Source organism: Carcharodon carcharias, chromosome 21 (genome assembly GCF_017639515.1).
Source record: "Carcharodon carcharias isolate sCarCar2 chromosome 21, sCarCar2.pri, whole genome shotgun sequence".
Taxonomy (NCBI): Eukaryota; Metazoa; Chordata; class Chondrichthyes; order Lamniformes; family Lamnidae; genus Carcharodon; species Carcharodon carcharias.
In genome coordinates, this window is record NC_054487.1 from 30490957 (window position 1) to 30511250 (window position 20294).

A 20294-nucleotide genomic window follows, 5' to 3' on the forward strand; every position below is an offset into this window, starting at 1 on the left:
ACCAATCTGCCTGCCGCAGATGCATCTGTCCACGACAGTATCGGTAGGAGTGACCACCACACAGTCCTTGTGGAGAAAGTCCCATCATCACATTGAGGATCGTGCTGTGTGGCACTACCACTATACTAAATGAGATAGATTTTGAACTGATCTAGCAATTCAAGAATGGGCATCCATGAGGCACTGTGGGCCATCAGCAGCAGCAGAATTGTACTCAAACACAATCAGTAACCTCATGGACCGGCATATCCTGCACTCTACCATTGTCACCAAGCCAGGGGATCAACTCTAGTTCATGAAGATTGCAGGGGAGTATACCTAAAAATTAGGTATTAATCTGGTGAAGCTACAATTCAGGACTACTTGCGTGCCAAACAGCGTAAGCAGTATGCGACAGACAGAGCTAAGTGAGCCCACAACCAACGGTCAAGCCTAAGCTCTGCAGTCCTGCCACACCCAGTTGTGAATGGTGGTAGACAATTAAACAACTCATCAGAGGAAGGAGGCTCCACAATTATCCTCATCCTCAATGATGGGGGAGCTCAGCACATCAGTGAAAAAGGTGAAGCTGAAGCAAGCTGTAACAATCTTCAGCCAGAAGTGCCAGGTGGATGATCCATCTCGGCACCTCCTGAGGTCCCCAGCATCATAGATGCCAGTCTTCAGCCAATTTGATTCACTTGACGTGAAATCAAGAAACAGCTGAAGGCACTGGAGTCAAAGGCAATGTGCCCGCATAATATTCCGGCAATAATACTGATGACTTGAGCTCTAGAACTTGCTACACCCCTAGGCAAGCTGTTCCAATACAGCTACAGCACTGGCACATACCCAGCAATATGAAAAATTGACCAGGTATGTCCTGACCACAAAAACCAATTGGACAAATTCAACCCAGCCAATTACTATACCATCAGGAAGGGGTCATCAACAATGCTATCAAGCGGCACTTGCTTAGCAATAACCTGCTCACTGATGCTCAGTATGAGTTCCGCCAGGATCACTCAGCTTCTGACCTAATAACAGCCTTGGTTCAAACATGGACACAACACCTGAACTCCAGATGTTGGGTGAGAGTGACAGCCCTTGACACCAAAGCAGCAACAGACTGAGCGTGGCACCACGGAGCCCAAGCAAACCTGGAGTGAATGGGAATCAGGGGGAAAGCTCTCCACTGGTTAGTCATATCTATCACAAAGGAAGATGGTTCTGGTTGTTGGAAGTCAATCATCTGAGCTCCAGGACATCACTGCAAGAATTCTTCAGGGTAGCATCCTAGGCCTAAACATCTTCAGCTGCTTCATCAATGACCTTTCTTCCATCATAAAGTCAGGAATGGGGATGTTTGCTGATGATTGCACAATGTTCAGCACCATTCACGACTCCTCAGACACTAAAGCAGTCCATGCCCAAATGCAGCAAAACCTGGACAATATCCAGGTTTAGGCTGACAAGTGGCAAGTAACGTTTGCGCCACACAAGTGCTGTGCAATGACCATCTCCAACAAGAGAGGATCTGACCATCACCCCTTGATATTCAATGGCATTACCATAGCTGAATTCCCCACTATCAACATTGCCCAGAAGCTGAACTGGCCTAGCCACGGAAATACTGTGGCTACAAAAGCAGGTCAGAGGCTAGGAATCCTGCAGTAAGTAATCGCCTCCTGACTTCCCAAAGCCTGTCCACTATCTACAAAGCACAAGTCAGGAATGTGATGGAATACTCTCCCCTTGCAGCTCCAACAACACTCAAGAAGCTTAACACCATCCAGGACAAAGCAGCCCACTTGATTGGCACCACATCCACAAACATTCACTCCCTCCACCACCGACGCACAGTGGTAGCAGTGTGTACCATCTACAAGATGCACTGTAGCAACTCACAAAGGCTCCTTAGACAGCACCTTCCAAACCCACAACCATTACCATCTAGAAGGACAACGGCAGCAGACACATGGGAACACTACCACCTGGAAGTTCCCCTCCAAGCCACTCTCCCTCCTGACAAATATATTGCCATTCCTTCACTGTGACTGTGTCAAAACCTTGGAACTCCCTCCCGAACAGTACTGTGGGTGTACCTGCACCACATGGACTACAGCAGTTCAAGAAGGCAGCTCACCACCACCTTCTCAAGGACAATTAGGGATGGACAATAAATGCTGGCCTAACCAGCAATGTCCACATCCTGTGAATGAATAAGAAGAAAACGAAATGATAAATCTTTAATAGCTACATTTTTGTAATATTGATATTGGATTTCAAATCATTGAATCAACTCACGGGCTAGCATTTTCAAAGCAACTAATTTGTGTAGCAAATTTGTTTCCAGTTACATGTTTGTTAAAAAGTAACATTGACCAGAATGGATTTTTGAAACTTCAATTTAGCTTTTCCCTCCTTTTTTGTGAAACTCATTGTGACGGTTTCTATCACTTAAAAATAAAGCCTTTCACCCACTGTCAGGTTGCCAGGGCTTCGTGGATGATAAAACTAAGGCCAATCTGTGCAATGATTTATTTGTTATTTTGTATTACTTTCATTATTTTAAGGCTCACACTTAGGCGAATTCAAATGTCTGTCAGCATTGAATGGAAGCCTATGAGACAAAACTCTCTTCAACCCGATTTATGCAAAAATTTAGGTGCACTTTTTCCCAAGTCCCAGACTCTTGCTCCACAGTATGGCAGATCAAAGAAACATCTCACTGTGATACTTTTGAACTCCAGGATCCCCACTTCAGTTCTGCCAAACTTCATGACCATTCCATTGCTACCCAGACTGCCTGCAACTGCTGATGAAACCTTTTCCCCTCCCCAGCACTAGCAGAACCAGATATTTTCTCCTTTGAGAAGCTCCTTACGATCTTAAATAGAATTTGCTGTTAAATTAGCACTTCTAAAATAGAAAGGGATAACAATGAAATAAATAGGAAAAGAAGCATACAAGGCAATCAATTACAATTTTAAAAGGATCATAGAGACAATTAGTTGCACAGAGTGATTAGTATATGGGGTTATTTGCAAAAAACCCTGGAATCTTTTAAGAAACAATTGGAAGTTAAATTGAAGGAGTTTTACAGTCTTGGAGTGGAGAATTAAGATGGATAGAATGGCTTTCCACATCCAGAACTACCTTTTGGCCTTCGGAGAGTTTGTGTTGCATGTTTTGGAGCTCAGGTAAGTCTGGGTCAGAGGTCACAGTTGGGTTGAGGGCGGGGGGGGGGGTTGGGAGGCTGGGTTCAAAAGGCTGGGGTGAAGGGGTGGGGGAAATGATCTTTGGGGGGCTGTCTCAGAGCCTGGAAAGGAGGTCCCCTCCTTTCAAAACCAGTGGGCCTCTCCCCTGCCTCAGGTAAAATACTAGTGGCAATGGGTTGAGGCCCTTAAGTGGCCATTAATTGGACACTTCAGAGCCTCAATAGGCCCAAGGGCAGGTGGGCTGCCCAACACCTCCCCTGCCCCTGTAAAATTTCAGACATGTCAGGGGTGAGCATGTAGGTAGCAGGATTTTACATGCGCCCTAGCCTTCAAATCTGCAGGCAGGGAGAGTTTAAAATCCAGCCAATGCACGGAATTTTCCAGAACTGCTGGCGGCGGGCATGATAGATGGCATGCGCAGAAAATATGCCGTGACCCGCTTCACGTGAAGATGGGTCATAATCATCTCCTCAACCCGCCAACAGCGGTCTGCATTTCTCGCCATCAGTCGGCGGGGAGCTAATTGTAATACTTCAGCATATAATTAAAAGGCCATCCCGCCTGGCTCTTGGAACCCCCGCCGTATCGTCCCTCCACGTGGGCAGGAAAGCACGCCGATGTGTTTCACAACAGCACGCAGGCAATGTACACTTGATGGCCTTCACTTTGCAGGAACGGCGTTCAGTGAGCAGCAGCGTTCTCCACAGCTTGCTTGTTGTTTACAGGCCTAAGGGGGGCTGGGGAAACTGATGTCTGGCCCCGGAGGTGACTGCTGAGAGGTGGGGGTGGGGGGCGGGGGGGCTGTCCAGGAGCAAGTGCTGGCCAGCCTCAGAGGCAACCGCTGTCCCATGCATTAGGGACACCTGCATAAACTGACCAGGCCGCTGCAACTGGACAGATCAGGTGCAGCCACAGTGATATGATTGGGGTCGGGCTCCTAGCCTGCCCCCACCATGCAAGCAACGTGGAGGCACCAAACAGCCACCAAGTGCTCCAAACCTTACGCACCTCCCCCCCGCCCCAGGCTTCGAGTCCACCGCCACTTTACTGGACTGCGGAGCAGTTGAACTGCACACATTGTACAATCTCCTCGCCAACACTGGTCACTGCTGGAGGCACTCACAGTCCCTCGCAATCTCAACATCCTGGTTTGGACCAGTGTCCCCATGTCGAAGGTTGACAGGGCAGGCATGCAGCGTACTCATCTCTGGCCATCCAAGAGGTGACCAGCACTCTCTGGGAAGTGTTAAGGGCCAGTCCTTACACAAGACCAGGAAAGGTGCTCAGCACAGCCATGATAACCACGTGTCTCTCTCTTTCATGCTGCAGGAGAACCATGTCAGGATCATGGATCCTGATAACCTAGCTGTATGCCCGATTGGCTACAGAGACGATGGAGGAGAGAACACCTGAGGCTCCTGGCCATGCAAAGGCAGGAGCAGCAACCTCATGAGGAAGGGGCAGCAGGGGCTCCGGCACACACTTCCCCGGAACAACAGTGAGTTGTGGCTGGTCAGTGCCTAGCAACACCCAGGGTCTATAGACGTCACCTGCCATTCTTGCAGATGACTGAGAGCCAGTGTCGCCAACGACTGCGCATGTCTCGGCACCTGGTGGCTCAAATCTACCACTTACTGCAGGACTTGGGGCCAAGGGGACATGGAAGGCATCTATTGCCAGTGGCTGTGAAAATGACTGCAACTCTCAATTTCTATGCCAGGAGCTCCTTTCAGGGCTCCACAGGTGACCTCTGTGGGATTTCACAATCCGCCACCCACAAATGCAGCCATGAGGTTATCGATGCCATCTTCTCCATGACACACAACTTTGTGCGTTTCGCCCGGGACCAGGACAGCCAGGATGCAAGGGCCATTTGGATTCGCCCTGATCTCGGGATTTCCACAGGTGCACGGTGAGATTGACTGCACTCATGTGGTGCTCAGGTCTCCGTTGCTACATGTGGTGCCCTTCATCAACTGCAAGGGCTCCCACTCACTGAACGTGTAGCTGGTATGCGACTACCAGAAACGCATCCTGCAGGTGTGGGCAAGGTTTCCAGGGTGTGTGCATGACGCCTACATCCTGAATCACTCACAGATCCCTGCAGTCTTCCAGGGTCCACAAAGGCTGCAGGGTTGGCTCCTTGGGGACGAGGGCTACCCGCAGAGGCTGTGGCTGATGTCACCCATGTGGCGGCCTCAAACAGCAGCAGAGTGACACTATAATGAGGCTCAAGCAGCAGCTCACAACTTGGTGGAGCAGACATCAAGGTGCTGAAGATGCGGTTCTGGTGCCTGGACTGCTCTGGTGGAGCCCTGCAATACAGTCTGCAGAGGGTGTCACACATAATCATCGTCTGCTGCACCCTTTACAACCTGATGCTGCAACAGGGGGAGTAGCTTGCTGAGGAGGAGATGGGGGAGCTGCACATATCCAATGAGAACGCCGCCAAAGGGGATGATGGTGAGGGGATCCTCGGTGGTGGTGATGATGATGACGGGGATGAGGGTCTGGCACTGGCTAGACAAGGCAGGTGCGCTCGGCAGGCCCTCAGAGCTGCCAGATTTGTGGAAGATGATGACGACATGCAGTGAGGTATCCCCCTTGACCCTCACATCACATTTGTGAATGTTTGATTTCAGCCTGGCTTATCGCAGCGCTCTGTGAGAATGCTCCTGTCATGGAGATGCAGTGGAGGCCCTAATAGTCGCTCGATCGCAGGAGGATGATGACGACATGTAGTGAGGACGCTCCATATATCTTCACATAGCCTCCGAGAATGTCTGGCTCCTATCTGGCCGAGGGCAGCTCAGGTGCGCACCATGATCAGAGCCATCTCCGAATGCAGCCATGAAACTTTAGACGCATCTGATGCTGTGCCCGCCTTCAGCACTTCAGCTGTTCAGGAGCTGGTGCACAGCATCACTGGTCGCAGATGCTGATGTGATAGGGGCCAGCCCCACCTTAAAGGTGCTGAGAGCACACAGAGAGTACGAGAGAACTCTGTTGCGCCTGCCCACTACATTCTTGCAGCAGTGACCAGCGCCGCCGAGGTGCAGGTATCAGTCATGTTTCCAGGAAGTGAGAGGCTGGACTATCATTGTGGTCTGAAGGTTGCACAGAACACAGGGAATAGGCCCTGGACTGAGATACCTGCCTTTTATCTTCTATAGAAAAGTTTCACATATGAATGACAAGAACACTGCTCATCAGAACAAGGCGCCACAGGCAGGGAAACATTCTTAGGAGTTTATTGACAATGGCGAACAGTATGTATAAGTGATCAACACATGTGCCCAGGCTGTGCAACTATTTTTACCTAACTTTCCTAACCATGCCACAACAATTTGGTGCTCCCGGACATCCACAGCAGAAATGGAGGCAGCCTGCTGATTGTGACGCCCTGTCTGTGATGGCTTTGGCAAGCGTCCTCTGGAGGGCCGAGACTTGGTGGACCCCAGCTTGCTTTTGGGGTTCTGCTGTGTGGCAGAGACATCCTCCTCGGCCTATGAAGCCAGAGCTGCGGATGTCACGGGAAGAGGGGATTTGGTGGGGCTGGTCACTCCCAGAATCACCTGGGTGGATGGCCTCGGAGAATGCACCTGCTGATCCTCCTCCCTATGGGTGCCCCAGGCTGACTCTGTGGCTCAAGAGGTGGGTGGAGTGAGATCGAGCTGCCCAGTGTCACTCTCGCGGACCCACTGTTGGAAGCCAACTATGGCATCAGCGATGAGGTTAAGCCCACACTGCAGTGCAGGAGTGACGTCCTGGACCAAGGTCTTTATGGCGGCTGCCATCGTGCCACTGTTGACCACAGTGCATTGCAATGCCAGTGCTATCCCCTCAGCCTAAAGACAGACGGACTCTTCCATCGAACCTTGCAATCCAAGGAGTGCAGCAAACATCCCTTCCTGATGTTCCCGGGCTTGCCTTTGCAGCTCCAGCAACTGTGACATCACCGAATCCAGAGGTGCGTCATCTGACTCGAACTCAGCAATGTTCTGGCCTCCAGCAATCCTCTGAGTGCCAGGGGCCTGGGAAGTACATGCCTCCGTCTGCCGTGGATCAGAAAGTGCGATGTGCTCACCAGATTGTGGTCCTGAGGCTACTCTAAAGCTAGCTCCCACCAAGGTGTGTACCTCTGCGCTGGTGCAGGGTGTGGGTGAGCGCTGTGACAGGACTTCAGAGAGGGTGACTTCAGATTCCTCTTCAGGGATTCCTTCAGAGCTTGATTGGAGGTCTTCAGTCACATAGTCAGAGTGACACTGTTGGCTGCTTGGCAGGTGGGCCTGCGAAAGTAAGGGGAGATAATTAGTGCATGGCAGTGGCCTGTGAAAGAGGACACATCACTCACGGCATGGTTGTCCAGTGGATGTTGCACTGCTGGATCCTCATGTGGTAGAGCAGCACTGACCTCACCGTCAGCACAGGACCGGTCCCAGTCATCGCCAGCCAGCCGGACGACTCTGTTTTCGAATTCTGTCAGAACTTTGATCTCCGGCATCCCTCCACCTGTCTGCAACCTTTCCCTCCTGCCAATTTGTCCTGTATGGATAGAGATTGGAAGAGTGTATCAGGACGCCTGCCAGGCCAAATGATAAGGTTGACTGGCCTGTGTGGATGGTGAGTAGTCCCATGGATGGGATGAGGACAACGCCGGTGTCTGTGAAAGAGTGAATGGTGATCTCCCTTGCACAGGCAGTGAGTGAGGGCCCTGTGGGTGTCTGCTCAGTTTGTGAGTGTGAGAGTTGGAGGTGATGAAATGAGTGACTTACCCTGGCGGAACGGAGAAGATCTTTCATCCTTATATGGCACTGGGTGGCTGTCCTCCTCTGCAGGGCGATTGCGCTGACTACTGCTGCCACCGCCTCCCAAGCTGGATTGGTGAATTTGCTACCTATCCTGCGGCCAGAGCAGGGATAGAGCAAATCCAGTCAGGCCTCCATGGCATCCAGCAGTCGCTCGAGGGACCCGTCAATGAAGCGGAGGGCTGCAGTCTTTTTTCCTTTGCTGGCCATGTCTCCCAGCAGCAGTGGTGAGCTAGTGGCGATGAGCGCCTTGCTGGCAAATGCCTTTTAAAGATGGCAGCCAGCGTGATGCAACAGCAAAGTGGTGGCAAGCGGGTGAATGAGAGCCCACCCACCATGGAAACTGTGGGTCTCCCGGGAATTAATAAATAATGAGGCGGGCTCGAGAAGATACGGCATTAAAACCCGCTATTTCATCAGCGAGTAGGACTCCATTTTACCCGCCCGCTGCCGTACTTAGTGCAATTCTAGGAACATTCCTCCCTATGTTTCTCTTATATGTAGGGTAGGCGAGCATAAAATGTCTCATGTCAATTTCAGTGAAAAATTATAGTAAACAGATGTTCTATTGAATTCCTGGGGCATGCTACACTACCAGATATTTGGCATAAAAAGTCACATTTTAGTTTGTAGGAATGAGAGTTTGAACATAATACTTGACAATAAACATGAGAAATATACTTGTTAGGTGTTACAATTATAATGCTTCTCACAGTACTAATTTTCACATTTCTTTCCTTCTTCAGTAAAGAAAAAGGCTCACCAAAAACTCCCTGATAATAACGTGCCTTTAATGCTTGAAAAAAGAAAATAGACAAGGGAACTGGTAGAAATAAATATTGGGACAGATATTCCTGTTCCTATGTCAGAAGCTATTGAACCATTTAGGTTTAGTGAATACAGAAGATTAGGCAAGGAGGATACATAACATTTATAGAACCTACTCAACTTTCCATCCATTTGTTTAAATGTACAGAAAGTTAGATGAGTTTACTTGGAGTCATGCATTCCATTCAGCCTCTTTTTCTTGAATTCAATATGCGCATGAATCTATTAACCTCAAACACAGAAACAAGAAAATCTGTCCTACATTCCCAATGCTTTATGACTAGACAATGTTGAACCAAAAAAATAGATTAAATGAAAATACAAATGTCTAGAACAATGAAGCAACTTAAACTACGGATACAGTAATTCCATTTGCCTCAAATACAAGGTTAGCTGCTGCATTTTTCAAGCTGTCAAAATAAAATCTGATGAAGGGAAAACAAAATAAAAGTTCCCAAAAGCTGTCCAAAACGAATATCAACAACAGCTAACCAAGTAGAATGACATCACCAAGCCTTCTGATCTTCAACTGTTCTTTCAAGCCAAATCTAACATATATTCTGCCAACCTAATGATGCTAAAACCAGATCTGGATTATCACTCAACTCTACTTTGCACAAATATCTCCTTTGACAATAAAGGATTCATCCAAAGGTGAAAAGCAAACTGCACTACACCATACGTTATGGATTGGATTTTCATTAAATTGTGGCGACTCCACAGATAAATGGCTGACAGGACCCTGATTCAGAGGTCCCATCCCCATTTCCAACAGGTCCCATTTTCGCCAGGAGGGGAAAGCGGGTGGGGCGTGACTCACACTTGAGAGAAACCCGAACTCAGCAGAGCCATTTGAACTCAGAGCTCAGTACAATCAGATCTCATTTTTGTCGTAGCAAGGGACTCATCCCGCAATGTGGGAGTCACAAATTTATGGAGGAGACATAAAGGCTTGTGGGGGGTGGATAACGTCTGTAGGCTGTAAAGCTACTTAAATCCCCAGATGTTTAAAAATTTTAAGAAAAGGCCTACCTGTGTCAGTATGAATTGAAAAAAATTCTAGCAGTTACAATAGCTGTTTAAGCAACATTCCCAGGTTTACAGCTTATGAAGTTCCACATCAAAGTGCAATACTGAACTTCAACCACTTCAAGAGTTATAAGACTGTATTAGAAATAGGACGACTCCTTCTTCGAGATCTGTTGAGTTACCATGTCAGGTTTTAAACAATACAGACAGACAGACTGACTGGGGATTTTCTTAAGTATCAGTTTTACCACTTAACTATCACATGCAAATGACAGATACTACCATCTTAATTTCTAAATGGAAGAATATAAAACACAATCTGCAAGTGTGAAATAAAGTAAAATACAATGGATGCTGAAAATCTGAAATAAAAACAAAGTGCTGGAAAAACTCAAGCAGGTCTAGCAGCATCTGGAGAGACAGAAACAGAGTTTCCCCTGACCAATGGACCCGTCAACCCACCTTCAGTGTTTTCCCACCGCCTGGACTCCTCCCTCTGGCCTCTTACCCACTCTTGATCTTTTTATTGGTAACTATCAGCATGACATCAACTGTCTTAATTTCTCTGGTCCTCTCACTCACTCTAACCTGACATCTTTTGAACTTGCTGCACTCTGTTATCTCAGGTCTAACTACGGCATTGCTATCAAACCTGCTGACAAGGGTGGTGCTGGTGTTGTCTAGTATGCCAACATCTACCTTGCAAGGCTGAGCACCAACCCTCAGACACTTCTTCCCTACCTCCCCTTGGGCCATGATCCCACCGCCAATCATCAAGCCATTATTTCCAGGATTGTCAGTTCACGGGAAGAGTCATATTGGATTTGAAACTTAAACTGTTTCTCTCTCCACAGACACTACCAGACCTGTTGAGTTTTTCTCACGTTTTGTTTTCATATCTGCAATGGTTTGCCAGTTGTCCCATCCTGCCACTATTTCTGCTTCATGCTAAACCTCATGATATCTTAAATGTTATCAACAGATAATATTTTTCATTGAAAAACAGTAAAAATAATAGTGTTTACCCTATTCTGCTTTTCTTTTGAATAGAAACTTAAGACTCCCTTATGTAGCATGCAAAATGCTGAAAACTTAAAAATGTGTTCTAAAACATGGTAGTCTACACGATGGTGTATTGGAGGGTAACAAACAAAAGGCAGAATGGAAAAGGCCAGGCAGAGTAGAGGTCCCCAAAATCCTATCGTTCATCCTAATCTTAATCTTTTCCTTTCCCTGCCGTCTTCTCAGATCAACGTATTCAAGTTCCATTGTCGGCATCATCTCCTGCTTAGCCTCCTTTTACAATTCACAACATACAGTTGAGTCAAAAATTAAATCTGCAAGCTTTTATTATTAATGAATAAGGTTTCCAAATAAATAAGTGTTTTCTTGTACCTACTTAAACTGCCACAATTTCTGACTGACCAACCAAGGTCATTTCAAATAACAAGAATACCAAATTGGCCGAATGACAGGAAACAGAGTAGAGGTTAATGGATGTTTTTCGGGCTGGAGGAAGGTTTGTCGTGCAGTTCCACAGGGGTCAGTGTTGGAACACTTGCTCTTCTTGATATACATTAATGACCTAGACCTTGGTGTACAAGGCACAATTTCAAATGAAGCTTGGATAGTGTAGAACTACAAAAGGACATCACAAGTTGGTGGGATGGACGGACAAGTGACAGATGAAGTTCAACACAGAGAAATGTAAAGTGGTTCATTTTGTTAGGGAGAACATGGGAAGACAATATAAAATAAAGGGTACAACTCTAAAGGAGGTGCAAGAGCAGATGGATCTGGGTGTATAAGTGTAGAAATCCTTGAAAGTGGCAGAGCAGGTTGAAAGCGTGATTAATAAAGCATGCAGTATCCTAGTGTAAGAGCAAGGAGGTAATGTTGAACTTGTATAAGACACTAGTTCAGCCTCAGCTGGAATATTGTGACCAGTTCTGGGTGCCATACTTTAAGAAGGATGTGAAGGCATCAGAGAGAGTGCAGAAAAGATTTAGGAAAATTGTTCCAGGGATTTAGTTATGTGGATAGATTGGAGAAACTAGGACTGTTTTCCTTAGAGGGCAGAAGGCCGAGAGGCAATTTGATAGAGGTATTCAAAATCATGAGGGGTCTGGACAGAGTAGATAGGGAGAAAATGTTCCCACTCATGAAAGGATCAAAAATGAGACGGCACAGGTTTAAACTAAGTGGCAAAAGAAGCAATAGTAACATGAGGGAAAAATGAAGAATGTACAGGAATACAGGGGAAAGCTGCAGGAATGGCACTAGGTTAATTGCTCACCTGGAGAACCAGTGCAGACACGACAGGCCAAATGTGCTCTAACGATTCTGTGAAATTACCCTAACAAGATTCATACACCAGAAGAACCTCAAAGAATTGAGCTCATGACCATTTGGTTGGGATGAAGCCATTCTATTTGTCTTTGCTACACTACCATCCTAAATAGCACTTTAGCACTTACACAAGTGAATTACCAGCGATATAGTTAATTTGAGATTCCCTCAAAAAGTTCCACTGGAGGTCACTTTCCGTGCAAAAAATCTCGGTTTCGAACCATCACATAATCTTCATATTCCAAAGTGAGAAGGATGAATGTAGCTTTAAGTATCCGTTTTGGCTTAACACCAGCATCCTGTTACTGGAGAATGCCACTCATGTTGCTACTGCATAGTAGTAATATGAAACAGCTAGCTTCAACTGTTGCTCAAACTGAGACATCTTACCCTTCAGGGGTAATCTGAAGTAGACTGGGCACTTTTCAGGACTGGAAGTGGCAGCCTTAGGTTAATTCATGAGCTTGCACGATATACAGCAAGTAACGATCTGAACAGGGTAGCCACTATCCTGCAGGACACCTTTAATCTGCTCTACTGCGGCATAAAGCTTGAATGGTGAGCAAATGGCTCAGGCCCCATGTATAGGTTGCCGATAAGGCCAATCTTATAGGACGTGGAACTTTAGGAATCCAATGTGCACATTGACCAGTGAAAGCGGGCTTGTGGTAAACATTAGTGGAGAACCCTTTGGCAGATTTCTCAACTAGCTAGTCAAGGAAAGGGGGCTCGTTTGACTGCTCCACTTCAAAGGTGAATTTGAGCACAGATTAATTTTAGCTGTTATTGTCCAGGGTATCATTGTTCCCATAAGAAGTTTGATTTGTTGTAAATTAAGAGGAATTCAAGGGCACTGAAAACAAGCAACTCAAATTCAAGGTGAACAGTTCAAAACATGTTACTGAACATGAAAGTTATGATGGGTTGCTTGCCAAGCCCGTGCTTAGTATGCTTGAACTGAGCCTGCTGAAACATACGTTATAAACATTGAAGAAAATCTGATAGATTCCAAACACTGGAGTAAGTATTAAAGTATACTTAAAATAATGTTCAGAAGTGAAATTATGTTTTTAAGATCATGGGTATAAAGAAAAGCTAATAAAGATATTAAAGAAACATTTCTACTTTGTTCACCAAAAACTTACTTCTCCAATTCTGCTATCCTCTTATCTTTGTCATTCTTTTCATTTTCCATTTCCTTTAAGATTTCAAGCAGTCTGTCCACTTCTGCTTGGGCTTTGTTAGCCTCGTCCCTATATTGTGCCACCACTTTCTCCAATTGATCGATGCGGTCATTGAGATTTGTGCTGGCTCGTGCTTCTGTTGTAGCCTCAAAAGACTGTAAGTAAAATTAAGCAAAATAGTCAAATAAATCTATTCAAACGGATTGTATATAAAGAGCTCATATTACGGCTGCAGTTTGTGAGCAATGATAAACACTTTCCAAATCTTAATTCAGTGTTGGGTTCTTTGAACTAATTTGTCTTATATATATGATTTCTGGATAACTCTGAACATCAGTTGACTTGCAGAGGGTACCTTTCAGCTTCTTGTTACATTGTTCACTTTATTTGCACTTTACATTCATGGTGATGAACCAGTTTGAAGCAATTTCACCTTCATTTACTCCTATCAGTCCACTGACCAATAGGAATTTACCTGAGCAGCAGAATAATATCCTCTATACTACATGGCATAATATTCCTGGTACTAATACAAAATGAATCAACTAGTTTACTGTGAGACACATCAAGTGGCAGAACAAAATCCCTAACACAAAAGTTCTTACAAGGAGATGCATGTCTGATAAAAAGCATATTAATCAGAGCTCAACTTTGTCAGCCATGTGGTTTGCATAGAGGAATCCTGCATAGCAAAGTTGGTATTCTACGGCCAGCTGAACATGGGAATCCACACCACAGGCTGCAACAAACTCAGATACAAAGACATACTGAAAGTCAATCTCAGAAGTTGGACCCCACTTCTTGGGAAAAAACAGCCCTGGGCAGATCCAAATGCAGAAGTCTCGGTCATCAAACAATCTCAACATTTGAGGCAAACAGAGTCAGGTCCTTATAGGGCAAGCAACTGCCCTACAAATCATACACGAAGGGTCACCAACCCAGTTGGTGAACTAGCCTCCGGGCACAACACTCATCAGTCAAGGCAACAGGAGAAATGATCACTGTGTTATGAAGCTGAACTTTACAAGATGGTTATGTTTGCAAATGTCCCCATTAGAGGTAAAATTTGAAATTCCAGAAGCATCCCAGGTCAGAGTTACGCCAATGTGATCTGGTTGCCATGGAGGAGAAACTCAAACAGGAACCTTTTGAAATAGTCAGTTTTCACACCTTTACAGTATCTCACAGAAAAGCGACAGCTGTTTTCTTATAGAGAGAGAGACAACGAAGCTACTGCTGTGGGGAGACAAAGCAGCCACTGTTGTGGAGAATCAGAGAGGAACTGTTTTGTGTTAACCAAGCAGGATACTTGTGAGAGTTAATTTTCTGTTCGAAAGGTAAGGTATCAAGCTGAAGGAATCTTGGGAGAGTTAAAGAACCTGGAGTCACCGAGCAGTGGTGGGAAAAGAGATCGGGAATAGGCGAGAACCTGGGGATAAAACAATGAAAAAAAATGGAAATAACCACCACTGTCCCCTCCCCCCACCGCACCCTCACTAAGACCATCTGTCACTTTCTGGAGTGCTTACCCTGGTCCAGCCAATATCACATTAGGTTTCCACTCTTAATATCACCATTGGCACCTCCTTTAGCCAGTACCGCCACAATTAACAACCTTTTGACCTTTTGTTTATGACATCTTTTGCAATCTCTCCTTTGCCTCCACCTATCCCTGGCCTTCTATCCAGCTTCACCGCTTCCACCCACCCCCCCCACCTTAATTAGTATATATTTCACCACATTTCTATTTCCGTTTAGCTCTGAAGAGTCATATGGACTCGAAATGTTAACTCAGTCTTTCTCTCCACAGATGCTGTCAGACCTGCTGAATTTTTTCAGCGTTCTTTATTTTTGTTTCAGATTTCCGGCATCTGCAATATTTTGCCGTTATCAATTCAAAGTGAGCTTTCTTAACTTCAGTTCGTTGTATACAGCAGCTTGAGGTGTAGATGCTGAAGGCTTTTCATACTTGTTGGATGTTAAAATGCCTGCCTTTACACACAGCATTCTCTCCTTTATACATATGTGCCCCTTTGAATGCAAATTCCCATTGTTTCACCATGGGCCCCACATGCCGACACATAAAATGACATGCGGTGACATCAGGCTTGCGTCCTGATCTTTAGTTCAACAAGCACACAATGGAATCAGCTGCACACCCGAACCGTCAAAGACCTGTTAAGGCCATTAATAAAGTAATTAACCAATCTGAAAGGGCTGCCCATCCAACCTTAAGATTGGCGGGTGGGCGAAGAGCCCAGGCAGCCTTCGCATTTTTCATGAAATCTCATCCCCGGGCGGGATGTGGTTTCATGAAGGATTTATTACATTAATAAAATTTTTTAAATCACTTGATAAACATGTTCCAGCTCATGTGACACCGCCTTAATTGGCCTGCCCACATAAAACGGCGGCACGCAGCCAATCATGGGCAGCAATTGGCTCCGCACCCACCCACACCCGCTCCTGACCGGCCCGCCTGATGGGGAGAAAATTCTCCACTATGTCTTTACCTCCGTAATCATAAAAAATCATAGTACCAATTTTACCAGTAATCTTTGGGAAAAATGAACTTGCAGTTTCTTAAGTTCTGCTGGTTGGATGTAATATTTCACTCTCTCTTTTGAATTCAAGCTAGCCTGGTTGATTAAAAAATGCAAATGTCCTTTGACACCTTACATCCCAAACATCCCCCATGTTTACCTCCTTAACATCTTTTTTTTGAAAAATGTACTTCATTCATAAAATATCTGGAAGAGTATTCCAAACCATTTCAAAATCACCTTCACAAAAGTACAATCAGATTCAACTTTTATACATAGATTACAAGGTGTATCAATACAATCAATGCATATCAATACAATCAATGAATATTACAATCATTTCAAAATGGTCAATGCAGACAATCAGACAAAGGTATTGGAGTTATCCATATACATCAGGTTGCACTCTGAGGTGCTTCAGTACAATTATAATACAATTAGTATTCAATGCAGACATTCATTTTGAGCTGTACTGCCCAAGGGGCTCTCAAGAGTTCCCAGCCCCTTGGTGCTCTGTGGCAGAAAGGTCTTAGACAGCGACCTTTCCCCATTGCGCCTTTGCGGCAGCTGCCCCAAGCCTTAGCGCGTCCCTCAGCACATAGTCCCAGACTTTGGAATGTGCCAGTCTGCAACACTCGGTCGAGGACAACTCTTTGCGCTGGAAGACCAACAAGTTTCTGGCAGACCAAAGAGCGTCTTTCACCGAGCTGATGATCCTCCAGCTGCAGTTGATGTTTGTCTTGGTGTGTGGCCCTGGAAACAGCCCGTAGAGCACAGAGTCCTGTGTCACAGAACCGCTCGGGATGAACCTCGACAGAAACCACTGCATCTCTCTCCAGACCTTCTTTGCAAAGGCACAATCCACAAGGAGGTGAACAACAGTCTTGTCCCGACCACAGCCACCTCGAGGGCAACGTGCAGAGGGGGTGAGACTCCTGGCATGTTGGAAGGATCTGACAGGGAGGGCCTTTCTCACCACCAGCCAAGCTACATCTTGGTGCTTGTTAGAAAGTTCTGGCGAAGAGGGATTCTGCCAAATGACTTTGACAGTCTGCTCGGGGAACCATCCCACAGGATCCACCCTCTCCTTTTCCCACAGGGCCTCTAAGGTGTTATGTGCCGGAAACTGCCTGATGGACTTGTGGTCAAAGGTGTTTCTCTGCACAAATTTTCCCACCAGGAACAGGTGGGACGGCATGGTCCAACTACTTGGAGCGTTCCGTGGCAGCGTGGCCAGACCCATCCTTTGCAACACCGGGGACAGGTAGAACCTCAGCACGTAGTGACACTTGGTGTTTGTGTACCGAGGGTCTACGCACAGCTTGATGCAGCCACACACAAAGGTGGCCATCAGTATGAGGGCAATGTTGGGCACATTTTTTCCCCTTTTATCTAGAGGCTTGTACATCGCGTCCCTGCAGACACGATCCATTTTCGACCTCCAGATAAAGCGAAAGATGGCTTGGGTGATCGCCATCGCACAGGAGTCTGAAATGGGCCAGACCTGCGCCACGTACAGCAACAGCAAGAGTGCTTCACACCTGATGACCAGGTTCTTACCCGCAATTGAGAGGGAGCATTGCTCCCACATGCCCAGTTTTCTTTTCACCATAGACACTTGCTCCTTCCAGTTTCTAACGCTTGCCCCGGTCCCTCCGAACCATATCCCCAGCACCTTCAGGCCATCAGCCCTGACAGTGAAGGGACAAATCATCGGTCAGCCCAGTTCCCAAAGAACATGGCCTCGCTCTTCCCACAATTTACCTTGGCTCCTGAGGCCAGTTCGAACTGGTCACAGATGTGGATCAGTCTGCGCACCGACAGCGGATCCGAGCAGAAGATGGCGACATCATCCATTTACAGGGAAGCTTTGACCTGTGTGCCTCCACTGCCTGGGATTGTCACTCCTCTTATGCCCGGATCCTTCCTGATGGATTCAGCAAAGGGTTCTATGCAACACACAAACATGACAGGGGAGAGAGGGCAGCGCTGCCTGACTCCAGATTTAATAGGAAAGCTATCCGATTCCCACCCATTGATTGAGACTGCGCTACTGATGTTAGTGTAGAGCAGTTGGATCCAATTGCGAATTCCCTCCCCAAACCCCATTTTGGAGAGCACATCCACCACGTAGGTGTGCGATATTCTGTCAAAGGCCTTCTCCTGATCCAGGCTGATGAGGCAGGTGTCCACACCTCTGTCCTGCACTTGGTAATCGTATCCCTGAGCAGCGCGAGGCTGTCAGAGATCTTCCTGCCTGGCATAGTGCAGGTCTGGTCAGGGTGGATCACCAATTCCAGAGCGGACATGACCCAATTGGTGATGACCTTGGACAGAATCTATAGTCCACATTCAACAGTGAAATGGGTCGCCGATTTCTACTTTCCCCCCTTTCCACCTTGTGCTTGTAGATGAGGGTGATGATGCCTTTCCTCATGGATTCTGACATGCTGCCGGCCAGAAGCATACTCTCATATACTTCTAGCAGGTCTGGGCCCATCCAGTCCCACAGAGCCGAATACACTCCGCCAGCAAGCCTTCGCTTCCGGGAGTTTTCTCGAAGGACTCAAGGGCCTTAGTCAGTTCATCAGGAGTTAGCGGTTTGTCCAGGCTCTCCCGTGTACTGTCGTCTAAGACCTCCATGATAGAGGACAGGAAGGACTAGGAGGCCGTGCTGTCTGTGGGCTTCACGTCATACAATCCGGCATAAAAGGATTTGCTGATCCTCAAAATGTCGGACTGCAATGACTTTACTGAGCCATCTTCTTCCTTCAGGCTGCTGATCACAGAGCTCTCTCTGTGTATCTTTTGGAAGAAGAAACGTGAGCGCATCTCATCCTGCTCTATGGAGTGGACTCTGGAACGGAAGATGATCTTGGAGGCCTCCAAGGCAAAGAGGAGGCTTGCTGGCTCTTCACCTCTTGGAGTTCCTCCTTGACATCCACCCCCATCGACTGCAGCTGGAGCAGATTTCTGCATGCTTTTCTGGAGTTGGGACATTTCCCTCTGTTCCTTCCTAGCTTTCTGGGTGCCTTTGAGGATGAAAAACCTCTTGATGTTTCCCTTGATCGCTTCCCACCAGCGTGTCAGGGACTCAAAGAGGGATTTCACGGTTCTCCAACCTTTATAATCCCTCTTGAGCTCCTCAATGTTCCCTGGGGTCAGCAGTTGCACGTTTAGCTTCCATGCCCCCCTGCCCACCCTCTGGTCTTCCTCTAAGTGACAGTCAGTCAGTAGGAGACAGAGGTCAGAGAAGAACACCGGCTTGACATCGGTGGATCTGACTGCGAACGCACGGGACACAAAAAGGAAGTCTATCCTAGAATGGATGGACCCGTCTGGCCGCGACCAGGTGTATCTACGCTGCGCTCCGTCTGCAGGGTTGCTGAAGATGTCGCGCAGCTTGGCATCCTTAACTGTTTCCATCAGGGATCTGGACATAGCGTCCAATCTGCTGTCGGCCCTGCCGGATCATCCAGCCGCATCGATGATGCAGGTGAAGTCACCGCCCAGAATGACCAGCCCGGAGGTCTTTTGTGCCGGGGCGTACACATTAATTAACCGGAGTAGAGCATTCTTGTACATTTTGTCTGCTACGAAGAGGCACCCAACCACCACCTCGTTAACCTCGGAGACGGTGAAGTTGCCTTCCCACAGCAGAATACCCAGGCCGGAGGAATGAGAGTAGTTTCCTCCCGACCAGATCGATGGCCCATGGGACCACTATCGTGACCACTGCCTGTAGGAGCTGAGGTGCGGAACTGCACACTCCTGCAGAAACAACAGGTCAGCTTTGACCTTGGCAAGGTAGTCCAAAGTGGCAACATATCGCGTAGTAGATTTAATGCTACGCACATTTATGGATACAATCTTTACACCCATTTTAAAGCATTTAGTCTCCTACCAAACCTGTTGCCTGAGAGTCCCAGACCTTTGGTCTGCTCCTACATACCCATAGTGTTCACAAATTGCCTCTCTTTGGATGGGCTGAGGAAACTGTTCTGAACCTCCCCATTGGCAATGTTCTGCTCAGGCGGCATCTGGGGGTTTGTGCAGAGAACGGGATTTGAAATGCCCTCTGTTGGAGAAGCTTCTGCAATCCTCTCCCCCTCTGGGGCGTTGTTGGTCCCGGCTTCCCAGAGCTGGGGTGCCCTGAGCACCTCCCTTCTTCATCCGAAGTGCAGCTGACCTTGTTATCCGTGTCAGATGGGAGACGCCTCTTGCCACTTGTCTGGGAAGTGGCTTGGTCCCTTCTTAGCCCTTCTTCCTTTTGACTCTCTTCACCAGCTGCCACTCGCCCTGCTGATTTTCCGCTGCTTCCTCCTCCTCCATTGATTCGCTCTCCTGAGGAGT

At 47.1% G+C, this 20294-nt stretch overlaps 1 protein-coding gene across 12 annotated transcripts in view; it reads right to left on the reverse strand.

Annotated features, from left to right (window-relative positions):
* The window catches only part of erc1b (ELKS/RAB6-interacting/CAST family member 1b), a 1202158-nt gene that overhangs the window by 968888 nt on the left and 212976 nt on the right, over positions 1-20294 (reverse strand). For all 12 annotated transcript variants that reach the window (XM_041215847.1, XM_041215845.1, XM_041215843.1 and 9 more), the window contains one exon: positions 13360-13553. In XM_041215847.1, coding sequence (XP_041071781.1) covers positions 13360-13553 — 194 coding nt within the window. The remainder of the gene's footprint in view (positions 1-13359; positions 13554-20294) is intronic.